Below are 19,627 nucleotides of genomic sequence, written 5' to 3'. Positions count from 1 at the left end.
ACCTGGGAGTCTAAAACACTGATATTTGGGTGACACTCAAGTCAAGTGGACCCAATTTCGGCAAAGTCCGGACGGTCTGTGACAGCCAAATCCTCTGCTTGCAACTTCACGATGGTCGGAAGATGATGTTAGATGTTAGATGATGAAGATGTTAGTAATCATCTAGATGATGTTAGATGATGAAGATGTTAGTAATCCTGGGTATAACCTCCATGCACAAGTACATGGTGGGTGACCATCCAGTTGTGAACCAACGTAAGCAGGGGTCGAGGTGTGGCGCCCACACCACATGGAGGAATGCCGACCCTCTATGTTACCAGGCAGTACTAGGTGGTAGATGACTCTCATCAACCAGTGAAATACCACCACTTTGCTTATTGGAGGCTTGAAGTGGTGGAACCCATGTTTAGTCTCTAGAGCTAAGTTCCAGTCAACCCTTCCCTATATCTTCCATCATGCAGTATGATTGATGACTTTTGAGGTTATGATGAACGTCATGGTGAGTTCCAATATTCCTTACATTTCGAGGGTACGGCTCTAAAACTGTGTTCACAGGCCGGCCACTAATTAGTACACTGGACCGTACCTATTGGTAACTCTCTAGAAGGCTTCGGGATCAGCTAGTGTATAATCTTGCTACCTCTACTCAGCCAGATAATGACTGGAGGGAGTCCGAGTAGTGTGCATGCAGGGAGCATTGTCGAGGCCACGTTATGTCAAGGATCTGGGTATATTCTTACCACGTGTACGCCATATCCAAAAATTTCATTACTTCATACAGCATGTCCCACCCACTTTTTCTTACCATTGAATACACCATGAATTGTCAAACTAACAGAGCAAGCTTATCTGCAAAAAGATCTAAACCTCCCGAGCACTTCCTAATTCATTTCACAAATATATGTGGTCCCAGTTCTAATCTCAACGATGTCATTTCCACTTGCAGTCTGCCAAACCCCATGTACTTTTCTGACAGAATCTCAATTATCGGTTGATTCAACTACTGCTCATCTCAGATGCCCAAATTATTCGCTGTATGATGGTACTTGTGCATATGTCTGTTCTGATATTCCCTGTCAGAGACTTGGCAATTTGGAATCTCCTCTCTTTGATCTTCTCTGGCTTAAAATCTCTCTACCTCATTGTGTCAAATTCATCTGTTGTCTCTACCGTTCTCCCAACTCCACTAATCACTTGGAGCTCTTTGACTTCCTCTCTTTGCAACTTGACTTCCTCCAGTCCAACTTTCCTAACAGTGAGGTAATTTACCTTGGTGATTTTATTGTTCACAACTCCAGCTGGCTTCCATTTTCTAGTCACACAGAGCCAGCAAGTCGAGATGCCGAGGCTTTTGCAATTACTAATGACCTTGCAGAGATTGTTCATTTACCTACAAGAATACCAGACAATCCTAATCGTACAGCCAATACGCTTGATCTTTTTCTCACAAACAACCCTTGTAAGTACACAGTCGAAGTGAGAGCTCCTTTAGGCACTTCAGATCACAACTTGGTGATTGTCTCTTCTCCAATGGAACTTATCTCATGGCTATTCCCAACCTAGTGTTGTTTGGCTTTACAAGAATGCAAAATGGGATGACCTGCGAGACTTCTTTTCTTCTTTTCCTTGGTCGGATTACTGTTTCAAAACTTCTGATGTCAACGTTTGCACAGATCGTGTCAGTGAAATTATTCTTGCAGGAATGGAATCCTTTATCCCACACTCCACTTTAAAATCTTGTCCTTTATCTAAACCTTGGTTTTCCAATAAATGTGCTAAGGCTGTTCAAGAGAAGAATGTTGCATATCGTAATTGGCTTGTTTCTAATTCTTCAGTGTCATTTTCTGTCTACACCAAAGCTCGCAACAATTGTAAAGCAGTTATTAATCAGTCCAGACTAGAGTTTGAACAGGCTAAGAGTAGAAAACTTGCTTCTTGCCCTAATGGTAGCCGAGCATTCTGGTCTCTTGCCAAAGCTATTGGCCGCAACTTTTGCCCATCTCTGCTCCCACCTCTGTCCAAACCAGATGGTTCTGTTGTCACTTCAGCCAAGGATAAAGCTGATCTGCTAGCATCCCATTTTTCTTCCAGCTCATGTTATTAATGATCTTGGTAAAACACCTCCCACCATTCCCAACACACTCCATTCAATGCCTCCTGTGGTCTTCCGTCAAAAGGATATCAGAAGGATTTTGATGAATCTTGATGCTAAGAAAGCTCCAGGTCCTGATGGTATTTCTCCACTTGTTCTAAAAAACCTGTGCTCCTGAACTTACTCCTATTCTTTGCCGCCTTTTTTCACTTTCTTATTCCAAAGGTGTTTTTCCTTCTGCTTGGAAATTTGTTCATATCCAGCCAGTTCCTAAAAAGGGTGACAAATCCCTCCCATCCAATTATCATCCCATTGCAATTACTTCTACTTTTTATAAAGTAATGGAGAAATCAATTAACCGCCAACTCTTAAACTACCTAGAGTTGGCAGTGGGCAACTCTTAAACTACCTAGAAACCTTCCATCTGATCAACGATCACCAGTATGGATTCCGTCAGTGTCGATCCACTGGTGATATTCTGGCTTATGTTACCCATTTATGGACTAATTCAATGGAAAGGTTCAGTGAAACACAAGTAGTTGCTCTTGACATCGCAAAGGCTTTTGATCATGTTTGGCATAAAGGTCTTCTAAACAAGCTTCCATCTTATGGTTTGCCAACTGTTTTTAGTAATTGGTTATCCAGTTTTCTCTCTGATTGCTCACTGAGGGTGATGGTAGATGGCTCTCTGTCTTCTAACTTCTCCACTAATGCCGGTGTCCCCCAAGGTTCAGTTCTTTCCCCCACTCTTTTCCTCTTGTATATTAATGACCTTCTTCCATTGACTGGAAATCCTATCCATAGTTTTGCTGATGATAGCACATTGCATTCCACTTTCTATTTTGAGAAACCTTGTCCTGCTCAATCAGCTTCAACTTCTCGAAAATCTGCTACCAATTCCTTAAATGCCGATCTTCAGGTAATTCTCCAGTGGGGCAAAGATAACTTAGTTGACTTCAACCCTTCTAAATCTCAGTCTTGTCTTATATCTCACAAAAAGGATTCTTCTGCTCCTATGCTTATCTTTAGTGACACTCCGATTTCTAGGCAAAATGATATCTCTCTTTTGGGGATTACCCTGACTTCTAATCTCTCTCTTGGCACAAGCACATTACAAATATTGCTTCCTCTGCATCTAAAAAACTTGGTTTTCTCTTTCGCTCTCGGCATTACTTTTCTTCCAAACAGCTGCTCACTCTGTATAAATCGCAAATCCACCCTGCCATGGAATATTGTTCCCACATCTGGGGTGGTGCCCCCAAAACCTCTCTCTCAGGCTTCTTGATTCCATTCAGAAGAGGGCAGTTAGGTTAATTAATGATTCATCTCTAACAGAGTCTCTCCACTCGCTTTCTCATAGATGCACTGTTTCTGCTGCATGCCTCTTCTACAGATACTTCCGTGGGCACTGTTCTTCTGAATTGGCTTCTATAATTCCCGCTCTCTCTTTCAAAACAGTCCGAACACGTGCCGCCACCAGCCAACATCCATTTACTGTCCAACTTCAAACCCACAGAACCAACTTTTCATCTTCCTCATTTATTCATTCAACTGCTGTTTTCTGGAACAACCTTCCTTCATACGTATTTCCTGAAAATTACAATCTACAGAAGTTAAAGTCCAATGTCAACAAATATCTTCTTTCATCTTCTCAACCTCCAACCCAAGCACGTTACTAAGTACTATAGGATCTAATACCTCTCGTGTTTGGGTTCACATAAAAAAAAAAAAAAAAACATATCATGTACAATTCTTATTGTACATGATATGTTTTATCTTATTGTAAATATTAAGTAACAGCATGTATAGATCAATGATATTAGTAAAAGTATAGGCTCACATTCTCTTCTTCTAAAGTTCTTCTAACAAGCTCAAGCTCTTGAAGTTCTAATTTTACTCTTCCAGTAACATCTTCTTCTCCTTCAACTTCTCTCTTACTATCAGAACTCTGTAAAAAGATTTTACACAGATTTTAAACATTTTTGCAGCCTTTAACAATTCAATTGTAAATATGATATGGAGCATTTGAATTTTAGGAAAATGTATGCAGAATTCAAAGTATGCATTTACATACTTAAATCCACTAGTTCAATGCTGGTGCATACAACCCAATTAATAATTATTTGAAATTTATGCATTTCATAATTCCATATATTTGTGCATTAAAAATTACAGGAATATTTAAAAGATTAACAAAAAGTTAAAGGAAAGGGAAACAAAGATCATAATAGCTTGTTTTTTTTTTTTCAATAAGCTGTATATTGTTAAATAACTTTAACAGTTTCAATGAAAAGGTACTATCTGTTTGCAAAAGAGACTACCTACCTCAAAAGAGTGAAAATCGTGGGGGGACCAGAATATTCTATTGCTTTCTGGAGAGAAAAAAAATTCAATTCTGACAAAAGGGTGAGATCCGGTGGGAGGAGTTATTGAAGCTATACAGTATGTCCTTCCCTTTTGTTCAACAAATCCTTGTGATTCCTGAGAGGGTGGGATCATGAACTGAATTCTCAATTTTTGTATTTTTTTTTCAATAACAGCTGCTTTAATACCCACTGTCCAAACAGTTCCAAAACCTATTGTTTTGTTTACAAAAATGTAAGTTAAGATATTAGCATTAGCATTAGCATTAGTAGAGGCATATGATGCAAGAAAGCAAGCTTATTCAGCATCAGCCAAAAAAAAAGAAAAAAAAAAAACAACCACTACTCCCATTTCACCCCTCAATTCGTTCGAAATACCTGTCCAGCTGAGCCTTAAATTTGTTTAGGCTATCAACTTCAACAACAAGCGATGGAAGTCTATTCCACAAACCAACTACCCGCTGGCTAAAGGCGAATTTCCGCACATCTATCCGACATCCGTCCTTCCTCAATTTGAATTTATGCCCTCTCAGGTGATTATTCTGAGCAAGAGGAAGAATTCCATCGGCATTGAGCATGCTCAAGCCATTCAAAGCCTTGTACACCTCTATCAGATCACCTCGGCGATGCCTAGTCTCCAGGCTCTGTAATTTGCAAAACTTAAGCCTTTCTTCGTAAGAGCAACCCTTTGTTCCATTCACTAATCTTGTTGCCCTTCTCTGTACTCGTTCCAGCAGCTCTACATCCTTCTTGAAATGAGGCCTCCAGACCTGTATACAGTACTCAAGGTGTGGCCTGACCAATGCCTTATACAAGGGAATAATCACATCCCTGTCCCTGCTAGAAAAATTCCTGTATATCATTGACAAGACACCATGAGCTACTCTTGCAGCTCGTCTGCACTGCTCAGAGAACTTCATATCTGCCTGCACAATTACCCCCAGGTCCTTTTCATTCTCTACCACTGTCAGCGTAGTACCACAGAGTTGATACGTTGATCTGGGGTTACTGTTTCCCATATGTAGTACTTTACATTTGTCAATGTTAAACTTCATTTGCCACCTCTCAGCCCATCTGCTCAACCTTTCCAGATCCTGTTGCAGCAGCATAGTATCAGTAGTGTCCTTAACAACCCTGCCAACCTTTGTATCGTCTGCAAACTTGGACATTAAGCCTGATACACCATCATCAATATCATTTATAAATACAGAAAACAACAATGGACCCAACACTGAACCCTGAGGAACTCCACTAATAACATTAGTCCACGTTGAGCAGTGTCCATTGATTACCACTCTCTGTCTTCTGCCACTCAACCATCCCTTTATCCATAGCAGCAATTTGCCTCGAATGCCACACTTCTCCAATTTGTGCAGCAGTCTTCCATGCGCAACAGTATCAAAAGCCTTTCTAAGATCCAAATATATAATATCAAAGTTATTCCCTGCATCCAGTTCTTTTGTGACTACATCATAGTATCCAATCAAATTGGTCAGACAAGACCTGCCCTTAACAAACCCATGCTGTGTCTGAGCTATAACTGAATTCTTGTCCAGATGATCCTGCAGTGCTTCTTTAACCAGTGCCTCCATTAATTTTCCTGGAACCGAAGTTAAACTAACAGGTCTATAATTACTTGTGTCAGCCTTTGATCCTCCTTTGTGAATTGGGGTCACATTTGCACATCTCCAGTCCATGGGTACCTCCCCTGAGTCCAAAGAAGCTCTCATAATTATGGCTAGGGGTTTGCTTACTTCCTTTGCTGCCTCCTTTAATATAACTGGATAGATCCCATCCACCCCGGGTGCCTTTTTTATGTTTATCCTCAACAATTTCTCCTCCACTTTCCTCTCAGTTATTAGAAAATCATCTAGCTCACTGCCAATGTTTACTTCACCTACGACATTCCCCTTCCTGAATAACTCCTCATGTGTGAATGTAGATGCAAAATACTCGTTTAGATTGTTAGCCACCTGAGCTGGATCCTCAACTGTTGAACCATCAACATCCAGTGGACCAATCTGATTCATCCCTTTCCTTCTTGAGTTTAAATAGGTAAAGAACTCTTTTCTGTTTTTCTTTGCATCCTTTGCCAAGGATTTCTCATAATCTGCCTTTGCCTGCCTAATCTCCTTTGTGACTTGGTTACAGACCAACTTATATCTATCATAGGCTTCCACGTCACCCATTAATTTGTATGTATCCCATGCATTTTTCTTCCCTGCCATATGTCTCATTAGTTCATCTGACAACCATTTAGGCCTGAACCTTGAACAATATTTCTTGGTTGGTATGTAAAGCCTGGTAGCTTCCAAGATTAGTTCCTTGAATGCTTCCCATTTTGAATTTGCTGTTGGTAACATCATCAGTTGGTCCCACTGTATAGAATTTAAATACTGTCTCAGACCAGCATAGTCTCCTTTACGAAAGCAAAAACCCTTCCCTTTACCTCTGATGGTAGTTACCTCCTTGAGTAAATCCCACTTCAGCACACTGTGATCACTGCCACCCAGTGGTTCATTTATCTGCAGATTCCTAATGCATGAAGAATCACTACTGATAATCAGATCAAGAGTATTACTCCCTCTAGTTGCCTCCCGAACATGCTGGTGTAGAAAACAATCATCCAATAAATCCACAAAAGCCTTGCTAGTGTGTGAGTGACCAACCCACAAATTCCAGTCAATATCTGGGAAATTAAAATCCCCCATTATAAGACTCTCAGATTTACTGGCCCACTCTATTTCCCTGTACAGTATCTTATTATACTCATCAGAGTCATTAGGCCTATAGCACACTCCTACTCTCAATTTTGATTTACCTATGCTTATGTCACACCAAACTGACTCAACACTGCACTGTCCAGCAATGTCAACTGGCTTCACTTCCTTGGATTTTATGTGTTTTTTAACTAATAGCATAACCCCTCCTCCCTTCCTATCCTGTCTATCCTTCCTGTAGACGTTGTACTCCCCAAATTCCAGTTCTGCATTCCTTATATCTGTGTGACACCACGTCTCTGATATCCCAACAATATCTGCCTTTGATGTTTTGAGTAATACCTCAAATTCATCAAATTTATTTACTAAACTCCTAGCATTAGTGTACACGCAAGTATACATGCACCTGTTTCTATTCTTAGCTACCCTAACACAACCCATGTGTTTACTTGTACCGCAATGACTTCCAGCAGTCTCTGAAATATCCTGCATCTTGTTTTTCAGGCTTCTGCTCATTCCAATAGAAGCAGTGCAAGAATCTCTTTCACCTCTGCCCGTGGCTACTGTTAATCCATTAGTCTTTGTCTCCCCCCAAGTATTCCTCGAATAGCATATGTGCAGGTAAACAGTGTTGTTTGAGATAGTACAGCACTCAAAATCTACATAGGTATTATAATGTTTATTTCCAAATTGGAAACGTAAATAATGGGGTCAAATTTTTTGTGGTATTTTCTTACCATTTCTTCAGTGACAGCTGTCTTTACAATATCACTGTCATAAAAGTGCACTTCAGTGACAAGAACTTGTAACTGAATAATAAGTTTTTTATCCATAGTAGAAACTTTCAATATCACCTTGCTCCAGTTTGTACAGCAACCTTTTATGCGCAACAGTATTAAAAACCTTCCTGAAATCTATTTTTGAATTCAGGAGAGAATTCTATGAATTGAGGATGTGCAAATTTATCCAAAATTCACAAAGGAGGATCAAAAAGGTGACATAAGAAATTACAAATATGTTAGCTTAACTTCTGTTCCAGGGAAAATAATAGAGTCTCTGGTAAAAGATATAATGCAGGACCATCTAAATAGCAATCCAATTATACTACAATCACAGAAATATTTTTATGGGGTGATCTTGTCTGACCAATCTTACTGGATATTAGGATAGAGCAACAAGGGAACTGGACACAAAAATTAGTTTTGATATCATACACTTAGGTTTCAGAAAGGCATTTGATACGCCTCAACTTAAGAGTGCTATACAAATCAGAGAAATATAGCATTAAGGAAAAGTTACTGCTCTGGACAAAGCAATGATCGAGCGAGAGAAGACAGAGTGGTTATTAATGGACACTGCTCTTCTTGGAATAAGGTTATTAGTGGAGTTCCCTAGAGTTCAGTGCTGGGCCCATTGTTGTTTTCTGTAGTTATTAATGTTATTAATGAAGGTATATATCAGGCTGAATGTCTGTAATTGCAGGCAGTACAAAGGTTGGCAAGCATGGTTAATGAGAGTAATGAAGGTATGCTGCTGCAACAAGATATAGATATATTAGGCAGATGAGCTGGGAAATGGCAATTGAAGTTTAACGTTGACAAATGCACGATACTGCATACAAGAAGCAATAATTCCAGAGTAATGTACCAACTATGTGATATTGCATTCAGGGTAGCAGAAAATGAAAAGGATCTGGGGATAATTATGCAGTCAGATATGAAGTTCTCTGAGCAGTGCTGAAAGGCAGCTACGACAGCTCGTGCAGTTTTGTTAACAATATATAGGAATTTTGCTAGCAGGAGGTAATTATCCCATTAAATGGTGAAGTCACACCTTGACTAATGCATACAGGTCTGGAGGACTCATTTTATGAAGGATGCAGAGCTGCTGGAATAAGTGCAGAGAAGTGAAATCAGACTGGTGAGGAGAACACAGGAATGCAAGGCAATGGTCAGGCCACACCTTGAGTACTGTATATAGCCTCATTTTAAGAAGGATGTAGAGCTGCTGGAATGAGTACAGAGAAGGGCAACAAGATTAGTGAATGGAAAAAAGAGTTTCTCTTACAAATAAACGCTTAAGTTTTGCAAATTACAGTGTCTGGAGACTAGGCACCTGCGAGGTGATCTGATTGAGGTGTATAAAGTCTTGAATGGTTTGAGCATGCTCAATGCTGATGGGATTCTTCCTCTTGCTCAGAATAGCATTAGCATTAGTAGAGGCATTTGATGCAAGAAAGCAAGCTTATGCAGCATCAGCCAAAAAAAAACCACTTCCACTTCACCCCTCTGTTCATTCAAAATACCTGTCCAGCTGAGCCTTAAACTTATTTAGGCTATCAACCTCCACCACAAGGGATGGAAGTCTGTTCCACCAACCAACCACCCGCTGGCTGAAGGCAAATTTCCGCACGTCTATCCTACATGTCTTTCCTCAATTTGAATTTATGCCCTCTCAGGTGATTTTTCTGAGCTAGAGGAAGAATCCCATCAGCATTGAGCATGCTTAAACCATTCAAGGGTTTATACACCTCTATCAGATCACCTCGCTGGTGCCTAGTCTCCAGACACTGTAATTTGCAAAACTTAAGCTTTTCTTCGTAAGAGCACCCCTTTGTTCCATTCACTAATCTTGTTGCCCTTCTCTGTACTCGTTCCACCAGCTCTACATCCCTCTTGAAATGAGGCATCCAGACTGTATACAGTACTCTAGGTGTGGCCTGACCATTTCCTTATACAATGGAATAATCACCTCCCTATCCCTGCTGGAAAAATTCCTATATATCATTGACAATACTCCATGAGCTACTCTTGCAGCCCGTCTGCACTGCTCAGAGAACTTCATATCTGCCTGCACAACCACCCCCAAGTCCCTTTCATTCTCTACCACTGTCAGTGTAGTACCACAGAGTTGATACGTTGCTCTGGGGTTGCTGTTTCCCATGTGTAGTACTTTACATTTGTCAATGTTAAACTTCATTTGCCACCTCTCAGCCCATCTGCTCAACCTTTCCAGATCCTGTTGCAGCAGCATAGTGTCAGTAGTGTCCTTGACAACCCTGCCAACCTTTGTATCATCTGCAAACTTGGACATTAAGCTTGATATACCATCATCAATATCATTTATAAATACAGAAAACAATAATGGACCCAACACTGAGCCCTGAGGGACTCCACTAATAACATTAGTCCACGATGAGCAGTGTCCATTGATTACCACTCTCTGTCTTCTCCCCCTCAACCACCCCTTTATCCATAGCAGCAATTTGCCTCCAATGTCACACTGCTCCAATTTGTGTAGCAGTCTTCCATGTGCAACAGTATCAAAAGCCTTTCTAAGATCCAAGTATATAATATCAAAGTTATTCCCTGCATCCAGTTCTTTTGTGACTGCATCATAGTATCCAATCAAGTTGGTCAGGCAAGACTTCCCCTTAACAAAACCATGCTGTGTCTGAGCTATAACTGAAGTCTTGTCTAAATGATCCTGCAGTGCTTCTTTAACCAGTGCCTCCATTAATTTCCCTGGAACAGAAGTTAAGCTCACAGGTCTATAATTACTTGTGTCAGCCTTTGATCCTCCTTTGTGAATTGGGGTCACATTTGCACATTTACAGTCTATGGGTACCTCCCCTGAGTCCAAGGAAGCTCTCATAATTATGGCTAAGGGTTTGCTTACTTAATTTGCTGCCTCCTTTAATATAACTGGATAGATCCCATCCACCCCGGATGCCTTTCTTGTGTTTATCTTCAACAGTTTCTCCTCCACTTTACTCTCAGTTATTTCAAGATTCTGTAGCTTACTGCTAGAGTTGAATACACCTCTGGCATTCCCCTTGCTGAATAACTCCTCATGTGTGAATGTCGATGCAAAATATTCATTTAGTTTGTTAGCTACCTGAGCAGGATCATCAACAGTTGACCCATCAATACCAAGTGGACCAATCTGATTCATCCCCTTCCTTCTAGAGTTTACATAAGTAAAGAACTCTTTGCTGTTTTTCTTTGCATCCCTTGCCAAGGATTTCTCATAATCTGCCTTCGCCTGCCTAACCTCCTTTGTAACTTGATTGCATATCAACTTGTATCTATCATAGGCTTCTGTGTCATGTGTTAATTTGTAAGTATCCCATGCATTTTTCTTCTCTGCCATATGCCTCATTAGTTCATCTGACATCCATTTTGGCCTAAACCTTGAACAATATTTCTTAGTTGGTATGTAAAGCCTAGTAGCTTCCAAGATGAGTTCTTTGAATGCTTCCCATTCTGAATTTGCTGTTCGGTAACATCATCAGTTGGTCCCACTGTATAGAATTTAAATACTGTCTCAGTCCATCGTAGTTGCCTTTACGGAAGCAATAACCCTTCCCTTTACCCCTAATGGTAGTTACCTCTTTGAGTAAATCCCACTTCAACACACTGTGATCACTGCCACCTAGTGGTTCATTTATCTGCAGATTCTTAATGCATGAAGAATCACTGCTGATAATCAAATCAAGAGTATTACTCCCTCTAGTTGCCTCCCAAACATGCTGATGTAGAAAACAATCATCCAATAAATCCACAAAAGCCCTGCTAGTGTGTGAGTAACCAGCCCCCAAATTCCAGTCAATATCTGGGAAATTAAAATCTCCCATTATAAGACTCTCTGATTTAATGGCCCACTCTATTCCCCTGTACAGTTCCTTATTATACTCATCAGAGTCATTAGGCCTATAGCACACTCCTATTCTCAATTTTGATCTCCCAATGCTTATGTCACACCAAACTGACTCAACACTGCACTGTCCAGCGATGTCGACTGGCTTCACTTCCTTGGTTTTTATGTGTTTCTTAACTAATAGCATAACCCCTCTCCCCTTCCTATCCTGTCTATCCTTTCTGTAGACGTTGTACTCCCCAAATTGCAGTTCTGCATCCCTTATATCTGTGTGACACCACGTTTCTGATATCCCAACAATATCTGACTTTGATGTTTTGAGCAATATCTCAAATTCATCAAATTTATTTACTAAACTCCTAGCATTGGTGTACACGCAAGTATACCTGCACCTGTTTCTATTCTTAGCTACCCTAACACAACCCATGTGTTTACTTGTACCGCAATGGCTCCCAGCAGTCTCTGAAATACCATGCATCTTGTTTTTCAGGCTTCTGCTCATTCTAATAGAAGCAGTGCAAGAATCTCTTTCATCTCTGCCAGTGGCTACTGTCAATCTATTGGTCTTTGTCTCCCCCCAAGCTAGCAGTTTTCCGACCCACCTAACACTGCCTCGATAGCATCAGCAAATATTCTTGCACCCTTTCTATTTAAGTGTATCCCATCCCTGTAGAAGAAATCTCTCCTGTTAACAAGTACAGTCCAGGCTGAAAAAAATTCTACCCCTTGAGCCTTGCACAATCTTTCCAGGGCCGAATTGATCGACAAGGCTCTCATCATATACTCCCTCCTATCGTGTCTGGGCAGAATTGCAGACACTTTCAAATTCAACCCTAATTCTCGGCTTTTGTTCAACAGTGACCTGTACTTGTTAAGTAATTTTGCCGGTCTCCTACTCTTAATATTATTAGTGCCAACGTGTACAACTATATCACCTTTTGTGCCCTTAAAAGATGATATTCGCTCTACAACGTCATCAACCTTTGCCCCTGGCAGACATACCCTGGTCCTGTTCCACCTATCTTTTTTACAAATAATCACCTGAGAGGGCATAAATTCAAATTGAGGAAAGACAGTTGTAGGATAGATGTGCAGAAGTTTGCCTTTAGCCAGCGGGTAGCTGGTTGGTGGAACAGACTTCCATCCTTTGTTGTGGAGGTTGATAGCCTAAATAAATTTAAGACTGAGCTGGACAGGCATTTGGAATGAACGGAGGGGTGAAATGGGAGCGTTTTTTTTTTTTTTTTTGGCTGATACTGCATAAACTTGCTTTCTTGCATCATATGCCTCTACTAATGCTCTTACCAAGGAAAGTTTTAGTTCTGCAAATTGCAACATTCTCTAGATGCTGCAATTTACAGAATTACCCGTTCTCCAACCAGGGGTAGAGGAACAGTGGTAAATTACCCCAAATGGGGTAAAAGTAAGAATTTTTTGTTAACAAAAGTTCAGAAAAAATAAAAGTAATTAATAAAAAAAAAAAAAAAATTTTTTTAAAATTTTCCCTTTTCAGTTAGTTTTCTCTACCCTTCAAATGGCATCAAATAGAAATAGGAAATACCTGGCCAAGTTCCTCAATTATGGTTTTACAGAAATAGAAGATAAAGGACAAATGAAGCCACAATGTGTCATTTGTTTGGAAGTACTGACTGCAGATTCTTTCCAAAAGAATCAACTGAAGAGACACTTGGATAATTTGCACCCATATCTTCTTTCAAACCATGGGAATACTTTGAGAATTCGGAAAGAACTATCAAAAGGCAAAGATTGGAAAACAACCTTAGTAGATACATTTGATCAAAGTTCAGCATCAAGAGCTACTTTTGAAGTGGCTTGGCTGATTGCCCAAAACAAGAAGCCATATACCACTGGTGAAGAATTGGCCAAACCTGCAGCTGTGAAAATGGCAGAAATCATGTGTGGCCAGAAAGAAGCCATGCAACTGCATTCAGTGCCTTTGTCTGCAAAAGTTGTGAAAGAAAAAAATTTTTATCTTAGCAAAACATGTGAGGGAACAAGTGATTTCTTCAGTCAAAGAAGGCAAACATTTTGCTATTCAACTTGGTGTGACTACTGATGTCTAGCAATTTGCAGCTGATTGGTGTAATGTTCAATATAGGGGAACTAATGTAATTGAAGAAGAAATGTTTTTCTGTTCTCCTCTTGAATCAAGAGTTTGCTGAATCGATATTTTCAATAAGGTTGATGCATATTTCAAAACACCAGGCATTGATTTAAAGTGGGAAAACTGTATTGGTGTGTCTGTTGATGGAGCTCTAGCCATGTTGGGTCAAGTTAGTGGCTTTTCCGCTTTGGCCAAAAAACAAAATCCAAAAATTGAAGTTGCTCACTACATCCATCATCAAGCATTGGTTGTGAAGCAGTTGGAACCTGAACTGGAAGTTGTCATGAATGATGTAATTAAAACTGTCAATACTGTCAAAGGACATGCACTAAACATGCGGTTATTCTGTAATTTATGTGAGGATGGGAAGGCTGAATATTCAACACTCCTTTTCCATACAGATGTGAGGTGGCTTTCAACTGGAAATGTTCTGAATCGAGTGTGGGCTCTCAGAGCTAGAAATCTTTTTGGTGGATCAAAAGCATGCCCTTGCAGATAAGTTGAGAATCTCCACTTGGCTTGCACATCTAGCATATTTAGCTGACATCTTTGGTCGTGTGAACTCCTTGAACAAGGAATGCAAGGAAACACATCAATATCATTTTCGCAAGAGAAAAGATTTCAGCATTTGGATCAAATGCTTTTGTACAGGAACCAGAAAATGGAACAAAATAAGACAGCCACTTTTCCAAAGCTAGCAGAGTTTTTGGAAGATTGTGAAGATCTCAGTCTTTGTGATGTCGCGGAGTCACTTACAATGCTTTGACCAAACTCAAAAAGCAGTTCTCAGAGCTTGATTCTCATACTGTCAACTGGGTTGTAAACCCCTTCAACTGTGAACTCGCAAATATACCTGGGAGCCAGAAGGATTAGCAAAGGCACTTCTTGAAGTTCGCTCCAACAGTGAAGCATGAATGGAATTTCAGAACAAGACAGATCTCTGGTATTTTTGGATGTCAGAAACTGCAAAGGTTTCTAAAATTGCACATGAAGAAGTGACAAAAATACTGCTGCCTTTTGCAACAACCTACCTCTGTGAACTCAACAACCTACCTCTGTCCACTCAGTCGCCAAGTGGTCAGGAGTTGGAGTGCAGTAGCACATGCTCTGAGTAGACTGGGGTTCAAGCCCCTGACTGCTAAATACAGTCGATCTACTACCCCGCACTGGACCAGCATGGTGGATTATGGTCTATTTCCCTCAACATGAATTGTTGAGGAGGCTTCCATCCTGCAGTGGGAGATAATGGCTGCAGTTTATCTTTCTTACCTCTGTGAACAAGGATTTTCTACCTTATGAATTTTAAAACAAAATATAGAAATCAGTTGGACTCCGAAAACTGCATCCAAATTGCTCTGACATCAAAAAGTCCTGATATTGATGTGTTTTATCGAAACTGAAGCAGCACCACTTTTCCAAATCCTGAAGTGAGGATGTTTTTAATTAAATGATTGAATTATTTAATCATTTTTATTAATTTTATATTTATGTTATTTTTGTCACAAAATGTGTGGCTTTGTATATAGTTAATTTTATATTTTAATATTTTTCTTTATTTTTGTTTAATGTGCAAGGTGCATTGGCATAGCAGTAAGGCCCTGCACATATGTTTATAAATAAATAAATAAAAAAAGTAAAATTAACTTTTTTTTTTACCAGGTGTCTAGTGCATATATAACAACACTCTTTGACAAACTAACATGTATTTATTATATTTGACATTGCTATTAATTAGGCTGGACAACTTTATTTGCTGGTAGTATTTATATACATAAACTTAAATTCAGGAGAAGTATTATGAAATATGTAACGGATGGCAGTTGGTTGTATGCAGCATCGTATTAAAAAAACCGTCTGGTGGGGGGGTAATATCGTTTAACACAAATAGACTTCGGGGTAATGTCCAAAAAAAAAAAAAAAAAAAGTTTCCAGACCCCTGATCTAGAGACTAGGCACCTAGGGCTTACAATACCAGGATCCTGGCCATTTTTTTCCAGTATTGAAATACCGGTATTGATACAAAAAATACCGGTTTTTTTGGTACTAATTTTTTAAAAAAATAATTGTTTATAATTTCATCCCATAAAGTTTATAAAATCACCTTTATGTGATTATGACGTCGTTATCTCTACAAGCAAATGTTCAATAAATCATCGATAGGACACCATGCAACATTGCAACCTTTCCACAATTCTCGGATAACTTGATGACTGACCGTGTTGTTCCACTACTCAAGTCCCGTTCCTCCACTACTGACTTTACTTCAACTCCACCAAGTGTATAAGTTATTTTGGGATTGCTGTTCCCCAGGTGTAAGAACTTGCATTTTGCTAAACTAAAGCATAGCTGCCACTTTTCTGACCATTCTGGAAGTCTATCTAGGTCACTCTGCTAGGCGGCGATCATTAACTACTCTACTGATCTTTACATCATCTGCAAGTCACCAGACATCAATGCCCTCCATCCCTTCAAAGGTGTCATTTAAGATAATCAAAAACAACTGTGGTCCCAATACTGATCCTTGGGGAACCCCACTTCTTACATTAACCCAATCTGAGGAATAACCATTTATCACAATCCTCTGCCTGGTGCTCTCAAGTCATCGCGCTATCCATCTAAGGATTTTCCCTATGATTCCAGCCTGCTCCAACTTATAAAGTAACCATTCATGTGGGACTGAGTCAAATGCGTTGCTGAAATCTAAATAAACAATGTCGTAATTATTCTCTAAGTCCAGCTCTTGAGTGACCCTGTCAAAATAGCTAACCAGATTAATTAAACATGATTTTCCCTTTACAAAACCATGCTATGTATCCTACAGAATTCCATTTCCATCTAAATCATCCTGAATTACACCCTTGATCATTGCCTCCGTGATTTTCCCTACTACTGAAGTTAGACTGGCAGGTCGGTAATTTCCCGTTACGCTCCTAGAACCGCCTTTATGTTCCAATTTACACCAATCCAACAGAATCTCTCCTGAGTCCAGTGATGCTCTCATAACTAGCCTTAGTGATTCAATGCACTCACTTGCTGCCTCCTTTAAGATTATGGGGTATATGCCATCAACCACAGGAGCTGTACTCACCTGTAGGCGCGAAACTTGTCATTAAATAATCATTTGAAATTACAACCTTGTTATTTACATTTTTTTCAACTTCACTTCCATAATATCTCATTGACACAAAATTCATCTGCAACTTCAGCTGTGGTAGCTAATACTATCCCACATTCATTACATAAGGATCCAATCTGATGTTTGCTTCTGTTCTTTACATTTATATATGCAAAGAATTTCTTAACTGCACTCTTTACTCTCTTCTTTATTACTTATCCCCACTCTGCTCTCTACAAGACTCAGTAAAGATACTATAGTGAAAATTATACTTCACTTAATAAAACGTCTTTCTCCTTCAGAAAATGACGAACATAATTCAACCATGGAAGACCAACGGGAACAGAAGATCAGTGTCCCGCAAATTCTTTCCAAAATAAGAAATTGCCCAACTCCAATGAGATTCTAAAAGATGAACTTGAGTCGGAAATTAATGAAATACTTTTAACTATTTTTGCTAAAAAAGTTAAAAGCCTAGAAAATATGGACTGCGATCGTCTACGATTATCTCAGTACAATAGCACCATCCAGCATAGAATCCAAAAGGGCGTTTTCTGCCGCTAATCAAATACTGTATGTAACAAAATTAGATACATTTTAAATGATCATACTATTGATTGCTTATGTTTCTTAAGAGCTCACTTTATTCAGACAGGTAGTGCAGAGCGAGAACGAGGGTAGCCTGTGCTGACTTACATTTTTGCCGCTCCTGGAACAGAGAAGTTTTTTCTGATTTATTTTCTGTTTTATTAGCTTAAATTGGCATATTAACTTATTTTCTAGAGTAGTTTTATATTCTTATTTATGATACTTAGATTAAAGTAACTTAGATAGAGATTTTGTAGGTATTACTTAGTATCAGAAAGGGTATCAAAACCACGTGTTTACCGTTCGTAAATAGCCGCCATTGTTACGCGATACAAAATATCTCGAAATAGATAGCATAAGCTTAATATAGTATAGTATATAGTATGAATCAGAGCTGTAATACTCAATGTTCTACGTTGATAATAATATTAGTAAATTAATAAGAGGAGATTACCTCAATATAGTACGTGGAACACTTCCGTATGATACCCTCCAGAAATTAAAACGGAAAAAACGAAAAAAATCGACAACTTACCGGTACATTAAAGTAAAATATAAATAATTAAATAATTAAAGTAAAATATAAATAATTAAATAATCAATTTAACACAATTCAAAATCAATTCAAAACAATTAAAATTCAAATTAACGCAATTAAAAGAATCTAACGAAAATATTCAAAACGATTTTCCTTCCTGAAGCTGACAATGCTTTTCGACCAACTGTCGTGATCACAGGAATGAAAATTACCGAATCAGGCTAAACCTGCAACTTAAATAGTGATTATATGTCTTCGCGCATGCGCGTAAAGGTCCACGCATCGGAGATCAAATATGGCCGCCGAACATTAACAGAATTCTCGTGTAATTTAATTTCAACGGTTTCTGCAATTAATAGTCGCGTATAATTACGTTGAACGTTAAGTATTTTGGCCTCATTAAATAAAAAAGTATGTTTTTCGTTAATGGCATGAAAGGCTAATACTGACGCTGCTGAACGAGAAGCATGAACTGAGGCTTCGTGTTGATTTACACGAATATTAAGAGAAAACTGCGTCGAACCCTGGTAAGACGAGTCGCAATCACCGCAAGAAATGTTGTATACTAGATCATTAATTTGTGTTGCGAACGCGGAAAGAACCGAGCGATTGTTCAGTATAGTGTGTAACTTCCGTATAGGCCTAGCTATAATTTTAAATTCGGTATCTTTAAATATTCTGTTAAGCTGTTTGTGCCACTGTTCAACATATGGGACAGAAATAAAGTATTTTTTGATATTACTATTGTTGATTGGTGTAGTATTTTTTATCCTATCCTTAGCTTGTACCCTAATTCGATTTATTGTGTTAATGGGATAACCCCTGTTCAAGAATCTGCTAGTTAATATTTGTATTTCTGAGTCCAAAGCAGAATTTTTTCTGCAATATTTTAATCAATTTCTAAATGCCTATAAATATTCAATGACGGATTCTGCTTTGGACTCAGAAATACAAATATTAACTAGCAGATTCTTGAACAGGGGTTATCCCATTAACACAATAAATCGAATTAGGGTACAAGCTAAGGATAGGATAAAAAATACTACACCAATCAACAATAGTAATATCAAAAAATACTTTATTTCTGTCCCATATGTTGAACAGTGGCACAAACAGCTTAACAGATTCTTTAAAGATACCGAATTTAAAATTATAGCTAGGCCTATACGGAAGTTACACACTATACTGAACAATCGCTCGGTTCTTTCCGCGTTCGCAACACAAATTAATGATCTAGTATACAACATTTCTTGCGGTGATTGCGACTCGTCTTACCAAGGTTCGACGCGGTTTTCTCTTAATATTCGTGTAAATCAACACGAAGCCTCAGTTCATGCTTCTCGTTCAGCAGCGTCAGAATTAGCCTTTCATGCCATTAACGAAAAACATACTTTTTTATTTAATGAGGCCAAAATACTTAACGTTCA

At 39.0% G+C, this 19,627-nt stretch overlaps 1 protein-coding gene across 3 annotated transcripts in view; it reads right to left on the bottom strand.

Moving 5' to 3' along the window:
- Nucleotides 1-19,627, bottom strand: part of LOC150080050 (dixin-like) — a 391,642-nt gene that overhangs the window by 141,750 nt on the left and 230,265 nt on the right. For all 3 annotated transcript variants that reach the window (XM_090381957.1, XM_090381956.1, XM_090381958.1), the window contains one exon: nt 3,933-4,040. In XM_090381957.1, coding sequence (XP_090238083.1) covers nt 3,933-4,040 — 108 coding nt within the window. The remainder of the gene's footprint in view (nt 1-3,932; nt 4,041-19,627) is intronic.

Source organism: Mastigoproctus giganteus, chromosome 9, assembly GCF_048544385.1.
Source record: "Mastigoproctus giganteus isolate SK-2022 chromosome 9, ASM4854438v1, whole genome shotgun sequence".
NCBI classification, from domain to species: domain Eukaryota; kingdom Metazoa; phylum Arthropoda; class Arachnida; order Uropygi; family Thelyphonidae; genus Mastigoproctus; species Mastigoproctus giganteus.
This window is presented reverse-complemented; position numbering and strand designations above follow the sequence as displayed.